The 21,122-nt window shown below is 41.5% G+C and overlaps 2 protein-coding genes across 2 annotated transcripts in view; one reads left to right on the top strand and one right to left on the bottom strand.

Annotated features, from left to right (window-relative positions):
• The window catches only part of iqub (IQ motif and ubiquitin domain containing), a 45,627-nt gene that overhangs the window by 10,949 nt on the left and 13,556 nt on the right, over positions 1 to 21,122 (bottom strand). The window lies entirely within an intron of this gene.
• asb15a (ankyrin repeat and SOCS box containing 15a) lies at positions 1,716 to 19,673 on the top strand. Its single transcript, XM_074677869.1, is given in 19 exon segments — positions 1,716 to 1,757; positions 3,761 to 3,868; positions 3,966 to 4,018; positions 4,257 to 4,388; positions 4,797 to 4,961; positions 6,864 to 7,109; positions 7,194 to 7,365; positions 7,453 to 7,951; positions 7,990 to 8,212; positions 9,830 to 10,001; positions 15,025 to 15,171; positions 15,268 to 15,305; positions 15,383 to 15,514; positions 15,619 to 15,777; positions 15,873 to 16,118; positions 16,268 to 16,439; positions 16,553 to 17,096; positions 17,169 to 17,322; positions 19,101 to 19,673. Coding segments are annotated over 18 exon segments (3,516 nt in total). The 5' UTR covers positions 1,716 to 1,757; positions 3,761 to 3,764; the 3' UTR covers positions 19,259 to 19,673.

The following is a 21,122-nucleotide window of genomic DNA, read 5'->3' as shown; positions in this document are numbered from 1 at the left end:
GAGTTTACCGTTGTTATGGCAACTAAAACGTCATACGTCACGTTCCTTTTTTTGCCTGCACGTACGTGACGGTGTCTGAGGCTTCAGAAACATGATTAACTTGAGAATTGATGAATTATCCAAGAAGACAAAAATAATATCATTCTAAATGTTTATTATCTATATGAACCTTTTTTTTAAATACAAATTCGACTTGATTTTCTTTTTAGTTATCTAGATACCAATCTTTACATTAACATTTAGAAAACACGTTTTGTTTTCTTGCATACTTGGGTGATGCTTACTGTTGCCTTAAAAATGAAAATAATAAAAGTTACTTGTTGATTTCATTGTTGCCCAAAGCCCTCAAAGTGACATAAACAAAACAAAATGTATCTTTAATTTGCTTCAGTTACCAACCCTTGCTCAAGAGAACCCTTTATTTATTTGTTTATTTATTTTTAATTTCTGTCCATTTCATTTTAGGGGCTCTGTAGTGAGCATTTATGCCAAAAATACTTAATAAACTCAAATTGTTAACAGTTGTAGAGCCATACAATTTGTCTGAGGGAGGCCTTACTGGGTGCTGATTTTTGCATGGTGACCACATTTGTATGCAGGAGGGATTTACTCCAGATCTAGAAAGGTTATCTCCACTGCTTATAGATACTGTATCTTCTAAAATAAAAGAATACATAAGATGTTATGTTCTTGTATATATATGTATCGCTTTGAAGGGCAGGGTGAGTATCGCAGCTGTTCAATGTTTAACCATGTATCAACAAGAACAGTTAGCTTGTCATTCTGCTGTATCCAAAGATGATGCTGAGGATGCAGTTCAGTATCCATTACCTCTTATGACTCATGCCATGTAAACACTGTACATACTAAAAGCTGGTTATGTCAGTGTAGGGATGAGAGCAGTCAAGTTTTAGCGGCCTCATAGCCTCCTGAGCAGCACACTGTCAGTATGGGAGCTTATGTTTAGCTGTATGCAGCTATTTTCATGTCTGGGAGCCAGGGAAGGCGACACAGTGGCCCCTGTAAAGCTCCTCTAATCTGTTGCTGAACATATGCTGGATCCCCTGAGATCACACAGCCCGCAGTAGAGCAGGAGGGGCCCCCGGGGGCCTCAGTGTAAACCTGTCACATACAGGTACTCATTTATCCTGCAGAGATATGCTGGTCCTGTTAACGCTGTCAGGACGACACAGATTCACACTGAGACACCTAAACCCTCAGTGGGACCTGACCGGTAAAGAGATCAGGACCTTCTGATGGAGGATCTGGAGAGGAATGAGACGCAGTGGAACAGCCAGTGCATTACCAAATAACACGATGAACTAAAACACAACAAATATGATGCAACATACCCCGGGATAGAGACAGGATTCAAAGTCTGGATGGAAGAGCTGCTTCCATCTTCTCACATTTCCGCTGAGGAAAAAATAGACCGTATTGATTTTGCTTTCCACGAAACAATAAGCGGTCAACTGGTCTGCATGAGTCCACAGACAGTAAGCCCCAGAGGATTGTAGGATCTCGAATGTGGGATTCTCGCCAAACATGGCAAAGACCTGGCTTAGCTCACACAATAGCACATGTAACCCTCTATATTTAAGACCAGCAGGCCAGGTGTCACACACACACACACACCCTGCTCTGTGTATGTGTGTCTGCAGGCAGGAATCTGAAATCAGGTCACACCTAAACATAAAAACACTCTGTGCTGTTGGAGGAGAGGGACCAGCAGTGTGAGCCGCTAACACACCTCACAGGTGAGACATTTTTCAGTTAATCTACAGAGACATTCAGATATTTGTTTCTGCAGTTTGGAGCAGAGGTTGACTCTTTTGTTGCTGGTAGAGGTTGAATGTTGATGGATAATCTTGTATTTCTGTCTGCAAAGACAGTGGATGCATTTGTTTCATTTCTCTTCTTAATTTGCATGAACTTCACGTTTTTTGTTGCATTTTAAGTGATGAGAATCCCCAAACCTCCAAGAGAAATTTGGATATTTTTCACATTTTTCCATGAAAAACACTTAAAATCTGTGCATGGATTGTTGGAAAGATGTGTGATTTATCAGCTTACACTAATGCTACTTTGGTGCATCCTTGTTTTAAGGAAGTCCTAGTTTGATAGTAATGCTACTTCTGGATAGCAAATAAGACGATTACAGTAAAACGTAGCCCCCTTAAAGCTCCTGTGAGAAGGTTTAGCAGACTATCAAACAGACTGAAATCTATACTGATGACTTTATACGACCCATGGATGCAAAACAAACCATCAGTAAGACAGTGGATTATTTCTGCATAGTTATTTCTAATGCCTGATGAGATGACTGTGATCAGCTGTGGATAATACACCAACTGTTTACAAGAACCTCATACGACCCCACATAGAAAACAAACGACTCCTCTGGAAACACTCTGCCTCATCTGAACTCAGCACGAAAAAGTTGTGTTTGCTGGATTATTTCTTTGTTATCGCAATTTTTTCATGCAAGTTCTTGATAAATCTGGCATCTTCGAAAGTGAAATAAACATGCTTTGCAAGGATACACTGCAAAAAAATGAAATCTTGTCAAGTTTTTTCAAGGTAATTAAAGAAAAAATTAGGTCTTGATTGCTTGTAACAAGTAAAAAAAATCTGCAGATGGAACAGAAAAAAATGTTGGAAAATTTGCTTAAAACTATAATATTTTTTTCTTGTTACAAACATTTCAGACCTCAATTTTGTCTTTAAATAACTCGTAATACGACATTTTTTTTGACTGGTCTGGTGAATGTGGCTCATGCTAAGTCTAAAAAGGTATTTTCTCCTGAAAATGAGACAAAAACACTCGACAAGATTTATTTTTTTTCCATAATGGGATTTATTGCAAAGAAGCACTGTTAAAACTAAGGCCCCATCTACACAACAACGTTTCATCTGAAAACGCTAAAACGCAACAAAAAAAATCTGCGTTTAAACGGAAACGCCGAAGGACTGAAAATGCTGTGGTAAGCATGCCGGGCCTGTGGGTGGCGCTATAACTGTCTTGTCCAGAAGCAGCTTTTGGTAGATCTCCACTGAAGTAGAGTTGAGCCGATCATCTGGTGTATTGGTGACTATTAAGTGCAAAAGTGGAGCAATAGATGCACATTTTGCTGAAAGACAGTCAGCAGATAGAGCCGATTGAGTAGATTGAGCAGCACAAGCACTACACAGTGGTTTGCGACGATCGTAACAATGGTACTGTTGTCCTGTTGCATGTGCTTGCAGTGAAGCGGAGTGTGAATCCCACTCTGGAGGCCGTGTTCAAAAGTTTGCATTTTAAGTCGGCTGAAACAGTGTTTCCGTGTAAACGTGAGGCTGAAACGCAGCAAAACTTTTGCGTCTCACCCTAAAACCGTGGTCAGCCCAAAGAAATAATCTCCTAAACACTAATTTCCTCACTTTTGTTCAAAGTTAAATTGACTCTCAGTGAATCCATAACTTACTAAATCAACTTTATCTACGAGATAAGGACGATAAATTCTTTAGTTGAGTGTTTATTGAGGTGATTAATTAAGAAACACTTTCAACACAAAAAGATTATTGACTTGCAACTTGCCCTATTGACGGCTGAAAAATGTTAGCTTCAAGAGACACCCTTCATTACTTTTAGACCAGCAAACATCCTGTTCACACTTTAAGATTTATACTTCAAGATTAAGAACTTAAAAATTCAGAAAACAGATACTTTGGCTCTTAAAATGTTGTTACCTAACTCAATGTTTGCGTCTCCTCCCTGCAGAGTGATGAACACGTATGAAGAATATGGTGACGATGAGCTCAACAACTACATCATCCAGCTCAGCATTCAAGACTCCTGCCAAGAGGCCTTCCTGAAATCTGCAGCAAGGTATGAAGCCACTTCCGGAGACTTCTCCCATTAAAAACAACTGTAAATTAAAAAATCAAACCCAGTTACTGCCTCCTGCTTTCTCCCTTTGCTCTAGTTTAGCAGCAGCGACGGAGGAGAACCTGAGAGTCCTGGCTGCCATCGAGCAAGGTAGGTTGGACATCACGCTGGAAATACCTTCACCATTACATTGTTTTTGTGTTGGCTGTGCCGGGACAATCACACGGGCAGCAGCTGCAGGTGAGGACTGCCAGACACACGGCAGACCAGCAGGGGTAGAAAGAGACAGACTCATCTGCTTCACTACAACAAGCCCTGGATGCTTCACACGTCGAAAAACAACTCAAGCTCCTTCTTCTGGCTCTTGTCTTGCTGTTGGTGTGACCAGGTGAAGTCTTGGTGCTCAGGGAGATGCTGAGACACACCTTCGCCTTCGATGAATCTGACAGCCGAGGCTGGCTTCCTCTCCATCGAGCTGCAGCTCAGCCGGTCCTGGAGGTTCTGGAGACTGTCCTGAGATGTGAGTCCATTTATTTTGCACAAGAACATATTAGTTAACTTCTTTTTGTTGTTAAAGAAATCTGGATGTAGTGATCTCTAAAGGTCAGGCTGATCTGATCCAGTTTGTCTTGGAAGAACTGGAACAAAAAACCTGTGGATTACCTAATCCTGGATGTGAAGCATGTTTTTCCAAACTAGATCATTCTGATCCAAATTAAACCTCCGAAACAATCAAGTGCAGAACAATAAACTAACAATCGTTGCTGCCTTCCAGCTGATGTCAACAGTCATGTCCGTCCAAAATAAGCTCTGATGTCATTCTCCACTCACGCAGCTCACAGGGAGCTGAGGGAGGTTCACTGCCAGGTCAGCACAGCTGGCAGTCTGATGTGGAGAGCAGAAATGTAAACCTGTGTGTTTGTCTCAGTGACAGCTCAGGGGCTCAGCCTGGAGGAGAGGACGGCTGTGGGAGGAGAGACACCGCTGACTCTGGCGGTGAAAGCCGGGCTGGTGCAGAATGTGAAGAGTCTGCTGGTTCATGGAGCGTCGCCTCACAACACCAACAGCAAGAACGAGACGCCGCTGCTGCTCGGTAACGCTGCAGAGCAGGGAGGGGGTTAGAAGACTGATGGAAGTGATGGTTTAACAGGCATCTTGGTATTGATATAAGAAGTTTTAATAGCAAGTTAAGTTTTTATAATTTGCCATTAGAGGAGTGAAAATAGCTCCCTGGTTTCAAATGTAAAACTAAAGTTTGGGTGTTTGCTGTTTATATTTCTGCACTCACTCTTCTCTGAAGCAGCCAACACTGTCATGAGCACCACATTCTTTGCATCATTGTGTCCACGTCTTTCTGCACTACCCCTCCAATACACATGAGGGCAGTCAAAAATAGACCGCTAAAACATGTTGCTATTGATCAAACAGCAACAAGTACAAAGAAGAGGAGACGAAGAGATGGAGATTAAATGTATTGTCAATGTGGCTAATTCCAAAAATTAGCTCAGCTGACACACCTATATAATGTGATTGCTATCAGACAATGGTTTGATTTGGCAGAATTTGGTGGTTGAGGACCATGATGTATAGGGTCACTGTGCTCAAACAGTCTATGACTCTAATGCAACAAACACCATGGTACACACTTACTCGAAAACAAAGAGCTACCATGGCATCCATGTCTACCATTGTTGTTAGGAGGTTCCTTTTTCTTGTAGTGAACCGAGACCAATGATGTGTCCCAAATCGCGTACTTCTGCACTTAGAGTGCATGAGTGCGTTCACAGTGATGACATGAAAAAAACACAGCGCATTTTGGCCTGGTGCACTCAAACCAGACAGAAAGTTGAGTGTGGAACGCTGGACACTTCTCACACTCAATGGTTGCCGTACTGGCTATGTAGAGAAATGGATAGAAGTGGATTAAACGATAGTTGATGGTTGTTATCAATGAAAAACAGAAAAACAGCTGGGAACCGATGTGAAATGCGATTGTAGTTTCTGGTAAGTGCAAAGTGCAGAGTTTGATTTGGGACAACACTACCCTGTCCATTTTCATGCACTGTTCCAAAAAGTGCAGAGTTTAAACAGTGCGTTTCCACCAAGCAGTCCAGTTTAGATCAGTAGGGGTTGGCACAGGTTGGCTCAGTTAAGCCTGATCCTGTTTGCTTTTCCACAGCGAACTGTGCCCCTTTGTGGTAGACGCCGTGTAAGCCAGATGCCAATAGCAGCATCAGTTAAATAACAGCGTGATGGCATTGCAGCACAACACAGTGTACCCTGCTAATAAATCAAACAAAGACCAAAAACGTGACACGGTAAACAAAAAGCACGATGGGAAACATTCAGCAATTTGTTTTCTGTGATTGGTATGTGGCTCTTTAATACAAAGAACAATCAAGCTTTGTTTCAGAGAAGGCTGTGTGCCACCAGGAGAAATACAGTAGCTGTCGCATGGTAAGTTATGATTCTTTCAACCACTCAGCGGTCTGCAGTGTTGTAGCTCCACCTTCCGGGATCGGATTGGTTCAGTCTGGCACCTCTACAGAAGGGTCCCAAAAAGTGAGACGACTCGGCTTGGTTATTTGGGGATCCGTCCTGGGGTTAGTCAGTGGAAACGTCATAAAATACGTGCGACGCCGAAATGAATCGAACTGAGCCGCCTAAATGCATATGTGTATGTGCAGGGGTACACCAATGCAGAAATATAAACCAGGCTCTGACCCACATTCTGAGACATCTAGCAGGTGGTGACTTCAGCCAAAAAGAAGTCTTGTCAGATTAGCCTGCTCCTTACTTGAATTCGTATTTCAGTAAACGCTTTACTGGTCATTTTGACAAGGGATGTAGGTTCGGGATATTCAAGGTGAGTTTGTTATTGTCAATTTGAGGCCCGTAAGAAAAGTCAGGACGGATATTTCTCTTCCATTCCTGTGGCGAATAGCCCAGTATTTTTCAATATTGCCTACAAAGATCTCTCTCGTCACGTCTGCAGCAGTGAGGGCAGGTTCCTATGAAATGACGTACACGCTGGTGGCTCATGGCGCCTGGGTGGAGCAGGTGTGCAGGAAGAATTGGACAGCGACTCACGAGGCAGCCAAAGTTGGCGACACAGAAATACTGCTGCTGCTGCTGAGGAACGGCGGGAGAGTTCACCACAAGGATGTGACGGGAGTGACGCCGCTTGCTGTGGCTGCAGAGCACGGACACTTCCACATCGCTGAGATCCTGCTGAACTGTGGTCAGTCTGAGTTTAATAACAGGTTTTAAGAAAGAGAAGTTTTAGCTTAAAGTTTGAATAGATCCAACCCTTTTTGTTCCTTAGGAAGCAAAGTGAACTCTCAGGCCTGTAACGGGGAGAGCGTTCTGATGGATGCAGCCGGATCAGGAAACACGGCCTGCATTCAGCTGCTGCTGGACAACAGAGCAAACCCCAACCTGCCCAGCATCACTGGACACCTGCCCATCCACAAGGCTGCCTACGCTGGACACTACGAGTGAGCTCTTTCTTAAACACCGTCAAACTTTTTTGTCATTGGAAATTTAGACTCATATATTGGTCATCCTCTTGTTTCCCTTACCAGCGCTCTGAAGATGCTGATTCCTCTGACCACTAAGAAGGCCATCAAAGAGGCGGGTCAGAGCCCGGTGCACTCTGCCGCAGAGGGAGGTCAGAGCCGCTGCTTGGAGCTCCTGTTGGCCTGTGGCTTTGATGTGAACTACCGCATGAGCACAAGAAACTCTGAAAACTACCGTGACATGCGGAGAAGCGCTTTATACTTCGCCGTCTCCAACGGGGACATCAAATGCACCAGAATCCTGCTTGCAGCTGGGGCAAAGACAGATCTGGACCCTCTGTGCTGCCTCCTGGTGGCCGTCAGGTCAGGGCGGTATGAGATTGTGAAGCTGCTGCTGGCGGCTAAAGCAGACGTGAACTGTTACTTCACTGTGGTGAGCGACACAGTGTTTCCTACCGCTCTGCAGTACTGCCTCAAAGATGAGGTGATGATGAGGCTGCTGCTCAACAACGGATACAAGGTGGAGCGATGCTTCTGCTGTCACCATGACGATGGGTTTGATGCTGCAGACGAGGGGGAGCGGAAAATTCCTGTGAGTGGAAGGTGTTATGGAAGAGGTTTTTGATATCTTTACTTCTTAACACACCTATCTAATGATTGCTCTCCCTTCAGTTCTGTGAGTTCATGAGCCTCTGCTGCGTCATGCATCTCTCCGGGAGAGTTGTCCGGACTCTCCTGGACTACATGAGCTACGTCCACATCTGCTCCAAACTCAGAGTCCTGCTGGAGAAGCAGCCAGAGTGGAGTGAAATATGCGACATCCTTAGTGAGTTTATCTGCCTCTTTATTTTTTACTCTAACCACGGTGGAGACAGTTTTAAAGCCTTACCTGACAGACCACTTCTACTAAAAATTCTCCTCAGGGGCTCTGGAGGTTCTTAACTGCACTGTGTTCTCCAGCTTGTCTCCGTCTGTTGTTCTTTACTAAGCAGGAAGGACTGGGGCTTTACATGAGGTGTCTTGAAAAAGTACAAGCAGCTTCGAGAGTGGACCCCAGTTCTCAAATATCCCCACTTAGTTTGCAATTAAAGAGGGGGTATTCTGCTTTCCCTTATTTTGAACATGGATTTTAAGTAACCAGGCTGGATGTTCATACTCAACATGTGCAAATTTATACTTATGCTTGTATGTCCTTCATGACATGTTTGAGGAGTGGACCTCAAACACCAAGGATTACCATAGCTCCATCCTTGACAGGCCTCTACAGAGCCAAACAGAGGAGAGGGGGAATTTGTGGAGCAGTTTAAAGAGCAGCTAAAACAAAGTGTGAGGTTGAAATAAGTTTAAAAAACAAACAAACAAACCGGTGGGATAAAATTAGAGAATTTTTGAGCTGTAAATCACGAGAAGCTACTTCAGGGGCACCAGATGGACGGTATGAGTAGGGATGGGTACCTTGCACATTTGAAACTGTGTCGAGCCCGGTGCCTGAAAATCGGTATCAGTACTCAATAAACATTAATTTTTTTAATAGTAAAATCACAAAGTCCCCATCACTTCCAATGTGGCTGCGATAGCCAATCTGCTTCAAAAATCCATTTCAGAAACAGACAGGTGACATCAGGGAGACTACGACCATTAATTATACAGTCTACGCTCTCTCACAGTCTCAAGGATGCGTTTAAATACCCAAACATGATACCGTTTGATTTTAAATGCATCGGTACTCAGCACGACAGACAGAATTCAGTTTATACCTATAAAAGTACCTACATCGGTACCCATCCCTAAGTATGAAGCCACAAAAATGCACAAAATGCACTGCTCACTGGATTGTAATTTGCAGGGTTGTTAAAATCAGTAATAATGTGGTCTGGGGAGCATAAAAGTGCTTTGGGTTGATGTTAAAAGAGGAATTAATTAAATTCAGACAAGGCTTTCATGCAGGCTTAATTAGCCGAGTTAATCTTAGAAACTGAAGTGACTCAGGGACTTGGTCCAATTTTCTTCCTGTGGGACAAACTCTAACTAATAGCGGGGGATTTTTCAGGTATTTTTAAGTTCATTAGACACCTGCAGTGACAACAACACAGTAAAACAGACGAGTGTGTCTCATTAGGGAAAGCAGATCTCTCATTTAACTTCATTGGTTTATTGGTTTATTAGTTAGTATTAGTACTGGCTATTTAAAAAGTATCATCCCCTGCAAGTGAGAAACTGATCCTGGAGGGATACCCAGTTTTCTTTTGTTGACAAAAACAAAAAAGATCAAATTTTCAGCACCACAAACTGACTTTTTCTCACAAAAAGATTTGAAATCTATTGTCATTTTTTGAAAATTTCCTGATCACAACTTGTCTTTCCAACCATCAGATTTGAATGACTCCCTTTACTCTCTTTCAGAAGTCTCATCTATTATGTTTTCTCCAACCTTGCTCTCCAGGCAGTCCTCGCTCCCTCAGACATCTCTGCAGACTGGAGATCAGGAGGCGTCTGACCCTGAAGAGACTCAACAAACCTGAAATCATGAACTCGCCTGTTTTCCCTCCCAGACTGAAGAGCTTCATTCTGTACCAGGAGCTGGACCTCTACAGCCTGGACCTTGAACGCACCATGTGAAGGTTTCCTGCTTTCGGAGAGGATATTACCATTTGTTTCTTTAAAAGTCACTATACTGCTCATAAAGACAATATTATTTGTATTTTAATAACTATTTTATAAGGTATTGTTTGTTTTCTGTTTCTAAATAAAAAAAATGATGGGAAATATCATACTTTACCCATTTTACTGCCAGTAAAAAAAAATGGCTGTCCAAAATACTTTATTCTGATTGGTCCAAATGACAGCCATCATCTGTCACATCCCTCATTTGTTTTTGATTTACAGTTTTGAAGCCTATCTTTGAAATGGGCCATATTGAAAAAGCTGTCCTCAACCTAGCTGGACCTTAAGTTGCTTTAGTCTGTCAGTCAGGACTACCATGCCCTTATATGGGCAAAACTTTTAAGTCTAAAAACATAAAATAACGTGCTTTTTTTAATCACCCCCTATGCAGTGTGTGCTGATAAAGAAATGAGCTTTTCAAGCCAAAACGGTTTTTTGAAACAGGCTGAAAACATGTTTATTTTTCATGTACAGATCAGCTCTTTTGAATGGGTGTGTATGTAGTTTCAAATGCTTTTCGTACCAGCCTCAAGTGGACACTTGAGGTACTGCCTTTTTTTTTTTTTTTTTTTTTTTTTTTAAGCACTTCTACATCAGCTTAATTTCTTATTGGCAAAAGTTGTTGCTTGGTTGCACCAGAACACTAAAGATGGTTTAATATGCTACTGTTTTAGTGACCAATTAATCATTAAGGTGTCTCAAAGGTCTGGAGATATTTCTGATAGAAAGATGGGGAGTAAAAAACATCGAGGAACAAAGTTAGACATCATCTGGTCAGACATATCCTTTAAGAGTGGTGCTCTTATTTTGAAAGTAAAATGAAGCAGTGCTTTCTTTGATATTGTCTTTAATTTTTTTTTTTTTCAATTTATTTATTAATTTTTTTGTAATATATCCTGCTTCATTTCTTTCGACAATTGTCCGGGAGTTTTTCAATACAGAAAAATTCAGCAATTTATTTTTAATCTTTTTATTTTATTTTATTTTTTTAAAGAAAGTTTAACGTTTAATTGCTAGTTTTCAAAGAGGGATGATTATAATGACTCAATTTAGGTGGAAAGACTAAACAAACCAACAGATAATTGCAGTATTTGGTGCCACTGTTCTAACATAAACTGGATGTTTGGCTTGAATTTTTTTTCTTTTTTCTTTTTCTTTTCTTTTTTTTTTTTTCCAGGAGGTTTTTGGATGTATGTGTTTGTTTTGTGCTCTTATACTGATCTTCTGAGGGCTGTAAGAGCAGTATTAAGCTGTTTTATGTTTGCAGCGAATTAATAAATAGACAAACCCAATATTAAGTCTTGACTCACGATGCTAATCAAAAACACTGAGGTCAAAGGTCAGAGGAGTAAATATGCGATAAAGCCGGAAAGGTCAAAAAGGTGCTGTCACTCCACTCTTCACGTGTCTTCATTATATCAACAGGTCGTTATGAATTCATTTACGGCGTTGAGGCTCACGGCAGATGGATCTCCTCTGCAGTTAAATCGGTCACCGTCAAATGAATCCCAACAACACCATAAATATTCATCCAGACCGACTCATTATTGTTTGTCATTATCTGAGCGCAAAGTGACATTACGCTGCGTTTGATTCTGTGGAGCGGTCTGCATGTTAAATTCACTGGAACAGGTGACGGCTATTAATAGTGTACTGCAGTGTGTGTGTGTGTGTCTACGCCCGCAGAGGAGTGGGGGTGGGGGTGGGGGTGGGGGTGGGGGGGAGTCCAGCAATAAAACAAACACACTGCTGCTGCTGCCGCTTCGTTCTATGACTCACAAGTGACACTTTTATCAGGTGAGAGTTGTCAAATTGTGTTTTGGTATTTTTGGGGGGGTATAACGTGCATGTTTACTTGTGCAGTGATGTTAAATGCACCAAAATTTGGATGTACCTGGCTCCACCATGTTATATGTGTCAAACAGAAAAGTGGTCAGGGCTCATAATGCGCTAATAGAAGAGTTTCTATGGTAAGAAGTAAGGAAGACAAAGCAGACGATTTAATGTTTCATTTGATTTCAGTCATCTGTCAAACGTCTCCGTGATCAAGCACAGTTTACTCGCTGACACTCGAGAGCTGTGACCCACTTTCACTCCCAATGAATGGGTCCAGACAGACCTGCATGGTCTGCATGCTCCATGAGTCAGATTAAGTGGAATCAGTGTTTCTCTGCAGCTCTTTTTATTGAATAAAAATGTCTTTTAGGTAAAGCCCTTGAAGTTGTATTAAAACACTGTGAGAACTGCCTGAAAAGTATCAGGGTGAGCACCAAAAGCCAAATTATTACCGTGCCTTGACTCAGACTTCTTCACATTTCAGCAAGAGGTTAGGTGAGCTGACGTGAGAACACAGTAGATAATATTAAAGAAAATTCACCACCACAGTAATATTTTTTGACCTATTTTGACCCTAAACTGAGACTTATCAGAACGAATAAAGATATTTAGGGCTGAAGAAGGTAAAGGATTATTAAGATGAGAGCAGAAAAGACGTCTGCACGTCCAGATCTCATCACTGCATAGATCTCTGCCATCTTATTATAAATATCTTCTTGTGGTGTGTTTGGATAACATGTCCAAAGACTCATTCCATTGCTCACTATTGGGAGGAAGCTTCACACAGTGTGGGACATGTGTGAAAAAGCAACCCTGGAACATTTTCAGGACACAGCTCTCAAAAAATTCTGGAAATTTTACAATTTCAGGACTGCATATGTGAAAGACGGATATAATGGTGATAAATACATCATCTATAGACATATAGCACATTCAAAAACACATTCTTAAAGACTGCTATTACAGATTAAAACATGGCAGGGGCACGGTGATAAGATAAACACTAACACAGAGAGGCACACAGTCAAAGTATAGATAAAAAGGGATAATGGGAAGTAATATAAAAAATAAAATAAAGCTATTAGAAAGAGCAAACATTATAGCAGGGGTTCTGGTTTTGGTTTTCAGGTCAGACATTTTCCCAAGGACCCCCTTGCCACAATGTTTTGCTGTATGTTAAAACTTTGTAATAATATATTTAGCAGTATTTTGCGATGATAGAATTAAGCTACATTTATACTTTCCAAGTTATTCATTTTGTAAACTTTGAGGAAATGTTTCCTCCAAGACAGTGGTGTGCACAGAGGGGCCATGGGGGGATCTCACCTATCTGCCCTCTTAGGTGGTTAAAACACACACTGTATGTTCCTTTTTTGCCTTTATTCCACCCCTGCCCTCTAAAGTCTGTGCACGCCTCTGCACCAAGGTTAAAATAGTTTTGGATTTGTCATTATAGTTTAGTTTTAGTTATTTTTGACATTTTTTTTTTCCATTACAGTTTAGTTTTGATTAGTTTTAGAGCAGGCATTCTAGTTTTTATTTAGTTCTGATTTTTGCAACAAGGCTTAGTTTTAGTTTAGTTTTAGTTTGGTTTCAGTTTCATTTTAGTTTTTTCATACCTTGTTAACCAGGTGCAGGATTCAAAAAGGTCAGAGTAAATATTTTGTAATACTGTTTATTTTCCAGTCCAACATAGTGCTCACTGCTTAGTTAATGCTGATACTGAACTGTTGGCTGCTGCCTTCAACACAAAAAATAATATAAACTTAAATAAACAAATTTAAACATAAATTATGTAAAACAATAAAATATGAGCTTTAATAATTAGAAACTTGGACTCTGTAACAATAAAGTCAGACTCACATGCAATTATAGTATTACAGATGCTCTGATTCATTGCTCCACTACGTTTCATCACATCACAGCACACAGCCAGTCAGTGCAGTAAACAAGCTCGTCCCTATACCCAGCTATGATGGTGCTGTGCGGCACTGACAACTGCCGAAAACTGTCTTAAAATTGGTTGGGAAAATGTGTTGGATTAATTTAAATTCTAAAGGCTATTAATATTGTCAAAAACTATAACTAAGGGAACTTTGTCTATCATTTTAGTTAGTTTCAGTTAGTTTTGTGAACACAAGATACAGTTTTAGTATACTTATCGTTTTTGTTTTCTTTTCTAGTTTTTATTAGTTTGAGTTAACTGCAATGTATTCTAAATTTTAGTTTTCCTTTTTAGTTTCGCTTTAGTTAACTATTCTAACCTAGCTCTGCACCAAGGTATTTTTTAATTTAAGTTTTTTTCTTCCTTTTTCTGTTGCCCATTATGAAGTGATAAACATGTCACAATCATACCATAGCTGATCTCACATCAGAAAACTAAATTGGTTGGGAGTATTTAGAAAAATAGCTTGATTGGTGCCAGAGATCCCAGTTTGTTAACATGGTTTTCCAATGATATAGCATTCTTTTACAGTTGGTTTGAAGTTATTCCACGAACCACTAAGCTATGGTACATGGACCCCACTTTGAGAACCACTACATTATAGTATGCTCACTTTACTTTTAAAGCAACAGATTTGTATAAGACGGCCATAAGGTTTGTAAAAGTTGAGTTTATGAACTGTCCCTTTAACAAGGTGTATGTTGTGTCACCTCGTAGTGAAGTCATCCAGCCCATGCTTCTGCTTCCGCTGCTCAGACTGACTTTATTTCAGTTTTCTTGTGCTTCTTGAAATAAAAGTGATAGTTAGTTGTGGCAACTATTTTGTTTTGTTTTTTCCCTCTGTTCTCCACGGCCTCAACCAAGCTACATGGACCTGAAACTATTACAAGCTCACATAAGAAACATGCCTGGATGTGTGTGAAACTCTCATTCTTCCAAACGGCCAGCAGAGGGCGGCCCCAAACTGCAAAAGTGCAGGAGTTAAAGAAAAGTTTATGAGAAACTTAGCTTATTTCTCCTTTACTCAAGTTGGAATACATCCAGTTTATTTCAAAAATAGGAAAAATTTGTGACCATCAAAACGTTTAACTCCAGGTTTTTAAACCCACAAATCAAGGTTTGAAATCACAGTAATCACGCATTTTATTTTACGGTCTTTGGTTTAAACTAACTCTAATTTCAGGCTAATTTCATCAGGATTTGGAGATTGATTCCCTCAAGTTGTGGTCGAGTAGTATGGATGCAGCTGATGACATGGATGAAGATGAACTCTTGGACTACAACGTTCAGATTAGCATCCAGGAGTCGTGTCAGAGGAACCACCTCACAGGATCAGAGCGGTACTGCAAAATAAATCTGCTGTGAGAAATACATTCAGTTTAACATGTTGAATTCTTTTTTAAAATGTTCTTTTGTTTTTGTGTTTGTGCGCTCAGAAATGAATTCCTAAAGGTTGTGGGAGCCATCAAACGAGGTAAGACGCCAAACTCTTAATCCACAGAAAAACAGTTCCATGTATCCTACACGTCCTCACAGAAACTGTCCCTGCAGGTGACCTGTTGACTCTGCAGGAGCTCTGTGATTTCCCAGCAGCCTTCAGTCAGGCGGATGAGCGTGGCTGGTATCCTCTGCACTGGGCTGCTGTCCAACCTGTGGTACAAGTCCTGGAGACGGTGCTGTACGGTGGGTAAGAAGTCCAATCTTTCATTTGCCGTAAGCACAAGTGACAAGAGAATCTGCAAACAGGGTTAACCTTGTGAAATAACAGTGATTCGTTGTGTTTTCAGCATCGTACGGCCTGACTCTGGAGGAGAAGACGTCAGAAGGAGAGACCTTCCTGACTTTAGCTGTCAAAGATGATTTGGTTGAAAATGTGAAGCTGCTACTGCACCATGGGGCTTCTCCTCACATCACCAACAGCTCCAATGAGTCCCCTCTGCTTTTAGGTCAGAACACCTCTCCTCCAACACTGTGTTAGTTCTGGTTTTGTAAGAGAACAGATCTTTGCATCTTTTCTTTCCCTCCTCTGTCCACCCTGCAGCAGTCAGAGCCGGATCTTACCGGATGGTTTCAACCCTGATCCGCGGAGGAGCTCGGGTGGATCAGGTGTGTCTGAAGAAGTGGACAGCCATGCACGAGGCCTCCAGAGCAGGCTGTGCTCACGTGATGGAGCTCCTGCTGCAGAGCGGAGGTCAGGTTTCTGAGACGGACCAGCATGGGGTCACTCCTCTGGGCATTGCCGCAGAGTACAGCCACCCTGAGGTCCTGGAGCTCCTCATCAAATACGGTGAACAGATTCCTGTGTGTCCATGGCTTTACGAAACTTCAATATTTTGCACAATGGAAAATATTCTTTTAGGCTTAGTTTTTTCTGACAGGACAGTGTTATGATAACTTCTGGTTCATGTGGATGACTGTTCTTTGCTCTTCATCAAGGTGCTGACGTAAATGCCCAGGCACCAAATGGCGACAGCGTCCTGTACGACGCTGCAGGTTCAGGAAATCCAGACTGCATTGACATCCTGCTGCAGCACGGAGCAAACCCAAACCTCCGCAACTTGAGCTCACAGCTGCCCATCCACCACGCCGCTCTTGAGGGACACTACCTGTAACTATGTCTGCGTTGCCGTCACCTTTTCTCAGAATGTCCAAACTCATAAGATCCATGAAGGAATCACTGGGATGTTTCTTTGAGAACTAAAATTTTGTTTTCTCCTTCAGAGCTTTAAGGATTTTCATCCCCATCACCACCAGACGAGCCCTGCGGCTGTCCGGCCACAGCCCGGTCCACTCTGCCGCTGACGGAGGCCACGCCCATTGCCTGGAGCTCCTGCTGCAGAACGGCTTCGACGTCAACGCTCTGTTAGCTCCACATATCTCTGAAAACTACGGTGACATGAGGAGAAGCCCGCTCTACTTTGCAGTCTCGAACGGTGACGCGACCTGCACTGAGATCCTGCTGAGGTCAGGGGCCAAACCTAACCTGGACCCTCTGTGCTGCCTCCTGGTGGCGGTCAGGTCGGGGCGGTATGAGATCGTGAAGCTGCTGCTGGCGGCTAAAGCAGACGTGAACTGTTACTTCTCTGTGGTGACAGACACAGTGTTTCCCACAGCGCTGCAGTACTGCCTCAAAGACGAGGTGATGATGAGGCTGCTGCTCAACAACGGATATGACGCTGAGAAGTGTTTCTGTTGTAACCATGATGACGACGTGTGGAGGGACCTGAGTGAGTCTGATTACTCACATCAGGAGGAAAAAGTCCCTGTGAGTATTAATTTTCTTATGAAACCAAACCTAAACTTTGAGTCAAATAATGACTTCCTTCTTGTTGTCCAGTTTTGTGACTTCATCAGTGTCTCCTGGCTCCTGAACCTGGTTGGTCGTGTCGTCTCAATCCTCCTTGAATACGTTGGTCCAGTTTCTCTCTGCAGCAAACTGACCAGAATACTGGAGCATCAAAAGGAGTGGCCTCACATTCACAGGACCATAAGTGAGTTTAAGTGTTGTAAAAAATTCAAACTGGTGAACCGTGCTTTATGACTAGGGATGGAACGGTTTATGAAAAAAATGTAAACCATTTGGTTTTCCTCACTCAGTTCGGGGTGCGAGTGCTTTGTTCGATTCATGCTTTTCTTTTTTCTTCATTTTGCTACTTTAAAGCAAGTATGTAGCTCCGATCATACGAATGCGCAACTCAAGGCAAAGGACTAAGGACACTTTGTGGGGAAGTGTGTGTGTACATGTACATGACAAGTGGAGAGGACAGAGCTAGAGGGTGTACCCATGGCATTGTGGCGTTTTGCTGTCTGGGAGCTTTTTAGATTCAGTGTGAGCTCTGATGACAGTGGTAAGAAAGTGGAGGATAAAACCGCGACTGAGTGTTGTCAACTTAGAGACTTTGTCGCAACATTTCATGACTTTACAGACCCCTCTGGCAAGTTCTTTCTAAAAGATGACAATTCTTGCGACTTTTCTGAAGTTTGGAGAATCTGAGGGGCCATTTACACGACAATGGTTTTGGGGTGAAACGCAAAAGTTTTGTTGGGTTTTGGCCTCACATTTGCACGGAAACTGCGTTCCAGCCGACCTAAAATGCAAAATTTTGAAAAGAGCCTCCAGAGTGGGATTTTTCTGAAACGCTGCTGACACCATTTCCGTGTAAACAGTAAGCCGGCGTTTTCAGTTGGAACACTGACATCACACTCCGCAAGTGCATACAACAGGACAACAGATCTGTTGTTACAATCGTCGCTAACTACCGTGTTGTGCTTGTGCTGCTTAATCTACTGTATCTGCTGACTGTCTTTCAACAAAATGTTCATCTGTTGCCCCACTTTTGCACTTAGTATTTCCCAATACACCAGATGATCGGCTCAACTCTACTTCGGTGGTGATCTCCCAAAAGCGGCTTCTGGACAAGACAGTTATAGCGTCGACTACAGGCCTGGCATGCATACTACAGCGTTTTCAGTCCCTCAGTGTGTCCGTGTAAACACAGATTTTTTATTATTTTCACTGCGTTTTAGCGTTTTCAGATGAAACGTCGTGTAAACGGGGCCGTAGGTTAAAACATGTTTTGATCTCCTCAATGGTCAGCATGTGTGAGCCCCTCTCCTACCCAAAACACAGACAATCTTCCTCACTCACTGCAGCCTCCTCCTGCTGCTCCAGAGCAGACAACTGCATTCACATCAATCACGCAAGTGTGTGTCTCATTATGGTCACTTCTGCTGGTCCCCAGCCCAGATCAAGGAGGAGGGTTGATATTTAGACATAAAAAAATAAGAATAGACAGAAGAAAGTTAATCTGTAGTTGTAAACATATTTATGATGTTTTGTTTCACCTGCTTTCTGTCTCTCCCTCATTATTTCTCTATCCTACAGAGTCCATGACAATTACATGCAAATTGATTATTAAGCAAATTAGACAGCAGTGTCATTTGGTGGCTTTTAGTGACTTTTGGGACAGACAATAGTGACTTACCTTACTGAGGAGCTGGCATGTTAAAACTAGCAATGTTTCACTCATCCTTAATGATGTTTTAAATGGGAAACAGACTCGTTCTTTCAGGTTTTTCATGACCATACATGACGTAATGGTTTAAAAATAATCTGTTAATGGTGGATTATTAGGGTATATGGTAATCTGGGGTGGTAAAAACAGCAACAATGTACACCAAACCAAAAACCGTGACCACAAAACTGTGGTAAGAAACGAACAGTTCCATCTCTATTTATGACCAAGACAAATTATTCTGTGTGATCCAGGTAACCCTCGATCGCTGTCCCACCTGAGCCGTGTGGTGATCAGGAAACACCTGAGCTGCAGCAGTCTGATTTCTGCCCAGCTGCCCAACAGGCTGAAGGACTACCTGCTGTTCAGAGACAACGACCTGTACGCCAAAATCATCTGCAGGGAGGACTGAGTTCGTCCACTATTTCACCTTCTCTCCCTCGGGTCTTAAATGTCAGGGATGATGTGGTGGTTTTTGTGGTTTAGGGAGCAGAGACTACAATTATCACAAGTCTGGAGTTACACTATAACACTAACTGCATATGAACAGCATGAAAAAAAACATTGAGATTCTTTCATTAAGGTTATGGTAACCAGTTTCTCAAGTCATCTCCTCTGAAAAAATGTTTGCTTTTGTGTTGTGCTAATGCAAAAGTGACCTCAATTTCAAAGCCTGCAAGCTCGCTCATAAAAACACCCACTTGTACATCTTGTATAACTCAAAACATATGCAATATGTTTCTTCTTCAGGGTTTTATCTCCTCTATGACTGTTAATGATTTTTTTTCTTCTATGAGCTGTCTGAAGGGCATTACTGGAGATTATTACTGTCCATTTTTATTATGAAATCATTGCATAACCATTACTGCACTGGTACAAACAGAAATGTCAACCTGTCTTAAGTGTAGGTCTAGTTCTCTTGTATTAAGTCAAGTATTTATCTTGGCATTGAGTATTTCAGAGATTTCTTGTGTCACATTGATTTTATTGCATTATCATTGTTGTTTCACTATTTGTTCTTAAATGATTGGTCCTACATTTTATGACAAACATTGATCCTTTTGTGCATTTCTAACAGTTGAAGCATCTTTAGCCTTCATTGTAACTCCTGCTGAAATCTTGAAAGGCTAACCAGGGACAGGGGTTGCAAATTAGCCCTAGCTAGATGCCATCATGTAGAGCATTTTCAAAGTTGGTAACTGCATTTACCAGGTCATATACATGTAAAAATATAAAACATAGTAGTTGGTCATGAGCAGACATGCATGTAAACATTTCAAACTAAATATTTCTAAAAGACATTATGAATGAATTTTCAGGGAATTTTCTCAAACTGAGTTTAACTGATATTAATACCAGCACAGAAATGGTTGTCATAAGCAAACATACATGTATATAAATATGCTTGATACAACATTTATAAATGACACTAATCAGTTTTTAGAGCTGGTATTCATTAACCAAGCTAGCTAGCTAGCTAGCAACATAGGCTATCAGACCAGGAACTGACAGAAATATTTTTCTTTCTAGCTAGTTGAATTAGTGTAGCAAACGGAATTCACTGCAAGTTTCACACTATCATTAAAACCCATTCACTGACTGGTGTTGGCTCACAAAAATCCAAATCACTTACATCTGCCAGTTGGTGGTCTTATCTTACTGCACTAACAAAAAATGACTTGCTCTAACCTCTAAAGACACATTCGATGAGCCTTTGTTAGTTTAACTTAAATGTATCCTTAATGATCATCAATACTTGCCTTGACAGGACTTCTAGACTCCAAATCCAGAAATGTGGTCTCAGTGGTGATGACAGGGATCTCTGACCTTTTTAAAGATGAGAGCTACTTTTAAATAACAAAACAAGTTGGGAGCTACTTCTAGCCCCCCTTATTTATTTTTTACCAAGTGCATATTTAGCACCTTAATATGGGCTTACATCTCATAGTTTTGACACTGCACGCTGTCAACCAGGGCCTTGTAATTTGTCAGTTTGTCCCTGCTGGAGTGTGCTTGGAACTGTTTGCACGTGTGAGTCATAGTGCACAGTTTAATTTGCATTCAACCGGAAACATTTTTGAAAATCCCATTCAAATTAATAATGAGAAAAAAATCCAAATTTCCCAGCCGTAATTTCACAGGATTTTTTTTTTAATTTGAGTTGATGGCAACAAACCCTGATCATTTCCAATATCCCAGAGCTAAAATTCCTATGTAAATTCACTGAAATTTCCCATCTCTTTGCAACTGTATTTACTGTCAATTAAACAAGTAAA

The sequence above is a fragment of the Halichoeres trimaculatus genome, unplaced genomic scaffold (assembly GCF_033239565.1).
Source record: "Halichoeres trimaculatus isolate MK-OKI-2021-1 unplaced genomic scaffold, fHalTri1.1 fHalTri1_scaffold_10, whole genome shotgun sequence".
In the NCBI taxonomy this organism is placed as follows: domain Eukaryota; kingdom Metazoa; phylum Chordata; class Actinopteri; order Labriformes; family Labridae; genus Halichoeres; species Halichoeres trimaculatus.
Note: the sequence above shows the minus strand (reverse complement) of the source record. Positions and strands in the feature narration are given on the sequence as shown.